The sequence below is a fragment of the Tachysurus fulvidraco genome, chromosome 15 (genome assembly GCF_022655615.1).
Source record: "Tachysurus fulvidraco isolate hzauxx_2018 chromosome 15, HZAU_PFXX_2.0, whole genome shotgun sequence".
Classification (NCBI taxonomy): Eukaryota; Metazoa; Chordata; class Actinopteri; order Siluriformes; family Bagridae; genus Tachysurus; species Tachysurus fulvidraco.
This window is the reverse complement of record NC_062532.1, coordinates 5,855,883-5,860,882: the sequence shown is the minus strand read 5'-3', so window position 1 is coordinate 5,860,882 and position 5,000 is coordinate 5,855,883. Positions and strand designations below refer to the sequence as shown.

The following is a 5,000-nucleotide window of genomic DNA, read 5'->3' as shown; positions in this document are numbered from 1 at the left end:
AAGATGTAATAATAATGATAAATAATGATAAATGAGGCTCATTCTATTGCGAACAATTTTTCATTGCAAGCTTTTAGTCAGTAAACATGTGAATGTAGCAAGTTTCCCTCTATTCTCCAGAGATCGGAACTTGCTGCATCGAGAACAAATAGCACACTGGAACTAATTTATATATGGTTTCCTCTCTTTAGTTTGCATGTGAGGTAATTAATTGTTTTATGAAACCTGCAACGTAAATACTATCTGTAGGTGCTATTTGATGTGAACATGAAAAGTCACCTCTTTTTGTGAATTGTATACATAAAGTCTAGAACAGATCATGTCACATCACCACAGAATTTTAGGTCAAGTAAAAATCTGTCACTTGATTAATGAAAAGAAAAGTGGTCCTAACTTTTAAAGCTTTGTGTGTGTGTGTGTGTGCGTGTGTGTGTGTGTACGAGTTTGTGTGTGAGAGGTCCACAAGCTTTGATTGCTTCTGTCTGTGGTTCAGTAGGATTTATCTGCCCATGGTCAGCATGCCTGAGGACTTGCATGAGCTACGACCCTCAGACTCACACACACACTCACACACACACACACACACACACACACACACACACACACACACACACACACACACACACACACACACACACACACACACAGATTTGTATGAAATAAGATGCGTCAGAGTGGAATGGAGGTTAAACATAGGAGAACAGTCTTAATGGAATCCCAGCAGCAAAACAGGACAATAAACTATTTTACACACACACACACACACACACACACACACACACACACACACACACACACACACACACACACACACACACACACACACAGTTCAACATCCTCCAGTTAACCTTAAGGCAGCATGTCATAAAGGACTTTGCAATGTTATTTATTTCAAACTGTGACACGGGTTGGATTCTCTCACACTCTTGTGTGTGTGTGTGTGTGTGTGTGTGTGTGTGTGTGTGTGTGTGTGTGTGAGTGTGAGTGTGTGTCTACCTAGTGTGCAGTGTATTAATCCAGGCGTAGATGGGCAGATGGGACCCTCTCTCCTGCCTCTGCCTGACGCTCTCTGGCAGCATGCAGTCGATGCTCAGCAGGTCGTGTTTGATTCTGCATCGTGCTAAAGATGCTGCCAGCTTTGTCTTAAACCTGAGACACAATAGTAACAACAAAATGTACAAGTGAGACATGAATCTGTCTCAGACCATGCATTATATAGGGAGTAAAGACCTTGGGTGGCGTTAGGTTATACATTTACATCACTATTCTCTCAAATTTACTGATATTACCTCAAAGTTATTGTCATCACCACAAAGTTACTGCCATTATCTCAAAGTCACTGATATTATTTCAAAACTACTGTCATCACTGCAACGTTACTGCCATTACCTCAAAGTTTCTGCCATTATCTCAAAGTTACTGCCACTATTCAGTACCAGTTGCTTGAACAGTAGTTATGTCTCATGTTGTTTTCCACATAACATAACAGACAGAACATTAACTTATTATAACATGCATCCGTGGTGTGACTTAATTCCTTTACCTGAGCAGACAGTTTTCTACTTCTATGATCTTAGCCACTTCCTTCTGCATTTCCTGGTTGGCCGGTCGTTTACGTGGGAGGAACTTACGGTCCTGTAAGTCGTACAACATGATGGCCAACAAACTCATCAGATCGTCTGGCTGAAAGAGAGAGAGAGAGAGAGAGAGAGAGAGAGAGAGAGAGAGAGAGAGAGAGAGAGAGAGAGAGAGAATATATGACAGAGAGGGATAATATATGTATATTATATACATATATTAACACAATTTGTTTTATATTATTTAAAGTAATAGAAATGTACAGAACTATGCTGAAAATCCTAAATCACGCTGGCTCCTGATTTTCCTCATCACGATCCTACACTCATATGTAAAATTACGACATTCTGAAAGAATTCCCTCTCCTCTTCCTCCTCCTTTTCTGTTCTCTTATTGTCTCGTTCGTCCTTTAGCAAGGTCGCAGACAGGACCTCGGAGGTTCCACGCCGCATGTCACCTGGCAACAGTGTTCCCGGATGGGATGTGGCTAAGCGCTAAGCTAACAGATGGAGTTCTGCTGAAACCCATTATACATACGATCACACACACACACACACACAGACACACACACACACACACACACACACACACACATAAATGCATATATTGCTATAATTATGATGGTGGGGTTTTATAAGGTTGGGTTCAAAATCTGTTCTCAGGATATAGTCAGCTGGTGCTGAAAGAAAGCTTGGCTGAATAAATGAGAGAGAGAGAGAGAGAGAGAGAGAGAGAGAGAGAGAGAGAGAGAGAGAGAGAGAGAGAGAGAGAGAGAGAGAGAGATAGGGGAGGAAAGTGAAAATGTGTGGCAGTGATTTTATGTTCTCTCCCAGGATGCAGAGTAACAACCCGCCAAGTCGTAACACGTGAAAATTCATCATTCACCACAGCCATATTTTGTCTCCGGAGTGTGTGTGTGTGTGTGTGTGTGTGTAGGGTGTGGTAAGACTGCTTTAGGCATGGGGAGGATGCAAGCACACACACACACACACACACACACACACACACACACACACACACACACACACACACACACACACACACACACACACACACATACACACTGTGTTCAAGTTGTTTATCACACAGACAGCTGAGACTTCCCTCATCAGATCTGACAGACAGCTCACTTTATGGATGTGATGATTAGTGTTGGGGCAAATATGACAATATATCATCGATATTGTGAGAGTTTGTCACAATTCACTTTTCACTTACCTCGAAATCTTCGAGTAACTTTAATATAACGCTGTTTACAAACTAAACTGTTTGGAATCTTTCGAAAGTTTCGACCATCTCAGTGTTCAGTAAATATCTAACACACAGTATAAACTACAGTATTTAAAAAAATCTTGATACATTTTTTTAGTCTTTAAATTTGGACATAATTTTTGTCACAATTTCAAAGCACTGAATAAACACAACACCACAATCATGCCTCAGCTGAGACTCGAACTCAAGACCCTAGTGTTTTACAACGTACACTTTATAACCGCACTTTTGTAGCGTATACTGTATCATTCAAACACTTACATTTTTTAAATGCATTATTATTTAATCCTATAGCGATTTCACAACGTAATATGACATTAATGCCACATACATAACGATTTAATTTGCCACATACATAACAAAACAAAAGTTGTTTTGTCCTGATAACAACTTAGTTTTCTCATGAGCTCTGTATAAGCATGTTCAAGAGGCAGCAAAAGAGCAGTAAACAAGCACAGAACAATAAATTAAAACAAAACGATCTTTTTTTTAAATAAAACAACAAACAAAAAACGAATACAAAACAATTGACAGCATTTATGAGAATAATGGTGTAACATTTTAATAACCCGTTACATATTAACAATGGGGTTCATGCAGAGATCATGAGAAAATGAAGTCGTGGCTACGACAAAACAGAAAAGAAAATATATAATAATGCATTGCCTCTTAGGACTTCCGTAGCATTTCCTCCAGAAATTAAACAAAACAAAAAAAAAAGAATCTATCGGACATTCGGCTTCTGCATAGGTGTACAACATATAACCTCGTATCTCACAGCCGCCTGTGGGGATTTAATCTCAGGAGCTTTACACATTAGCGTCTATAATCAAATTCACTACAGATATTACTGTATGAATGGTCTTTTCTAACCCATAGGTTTACTCGAGCAGTAGAAAGAGAATCTCTGTATTAAAGAAAAGATGTTTTCTTCTCATTACAAAAAACAAAACAAAACAAAACAAAAAAACAGGTAAGGAATTAAAAGAAACACACAAGCATGACACGACATGGCGTGCTCGGTCATATTATTACTCCATTAGGAGTGACGCGGCTGCTGCTAGAGCACACCGATCATTCATTAGCTCTTTAAACTCCAACACACACACACACGCACACCTTAATGATTAATAAGGCCAGATGGACCTTTCGCTGGCGGATAAAATGCAGTGTGTGATTAACTGTAAGTCACATGAAAGATTAATCGGTTATGCAGTCAAAGTCGCACCAACAGCAATAACTCAATGCTAAAACACTTCCTGCTTCGCTTTGCAGTCAAAGCCGGCTAGAACGTGTGTGTAAAGTATGTGAAAAGTTTTAACACACTACCTAAGGATTCATTTTTAGAGGACATTTAAAGAGGTGTTTAGTGCACGGGCCTTCATTGATTCTAACATAATTCATTGTGCATTACCTTTTAAAAAAAGAGCGTTAGCTTTTTTGTAGTGCTTCACTGATTTTTCTAATCATTTCAGCACAAACATACATTTAGTGTTTACTGGTAGCTATTAGACTTAAATACTGTAGATCAGCGTCCGATTAAGTTAAATGACAAAAGTCAAAATGTATTTTTTTTTAAAACCTCCAAAGATTCTTTTTTAAATGAATTAAGACATGACACATAATCATTATCATTACCTTTCATTTTGTGTAAGTTCGAAATATCGAAATTCGAAGCAAAATCAAGCAAATTCTGCGGTTCGGAGGAGCGTACAATTTCACAATACCCGCCAATTTTCAAGAAAATTTCCATAAAAATATAAAGTACTAAAAATCTGAAAAATAGCAAAAAAAAAAAATTGAATAGCTTTCAATTTTTAACCAAAACAACATTTTTATACTTTCACACTCACCACTGGCTTAGACAAATATAAGCTGCTGTCGATCAGGATGTCTTCCAGCAGCTCTTGATCTGAAAAAGATAAGATCAGACTTAAATAATTGTTAGTAACTTGACGTCAGGCGCGTTTTTGAAGTAAATAACAAAAAGACCAGACTCCGTGTGAGGCATGAAACGATCGATGACGTGCTGTTCGATTAAAAGAATCTGTTAACATTATTGATTTGTTCATTCTTATTGTGTTCATTTCACCTTTTTGTTATCCATGTTTTCTTGGTCTGCAGCCACACATGGACATCTGTGAGCTCAT

The 5,000-nt window shown here is 38.4% G+C and overlaps 1 protein-coding gene across 4 annotated transcripts in view; it reads right to left on the bottom strand.

Moving 5' to 3' along the window:
* The window catches only part of LOC113659189 (putative methyltransferase NSUN7), a 31,239-nt gene that overhangs the window by 12,351 nt on the left and 13,888 nt on the right, over positions 1-5,000 (bottom strand). For all 4 annotated transcript variants that reach the window (XM_027171833.2, XM_047800853.1, XM_027171834.2 and 1 more), the window contains 3 exons: positions 4,704-4,762; positions 1,544-1,683; positions 997-1,149 (listed from right to left, as the gene is read on the bottom strand). In XM_027171833.2, the coding sequence (XP_027027634.2) occupies positions 997-1,149; positions 1,544-1,683; positions 4,704-4,762 (352 nt within the window). The remainder of the gene's footprint in view (positions 1-996; positions 1,150-1,543; positions 1,684-4,703; positions 4,763-5,000) is intronic.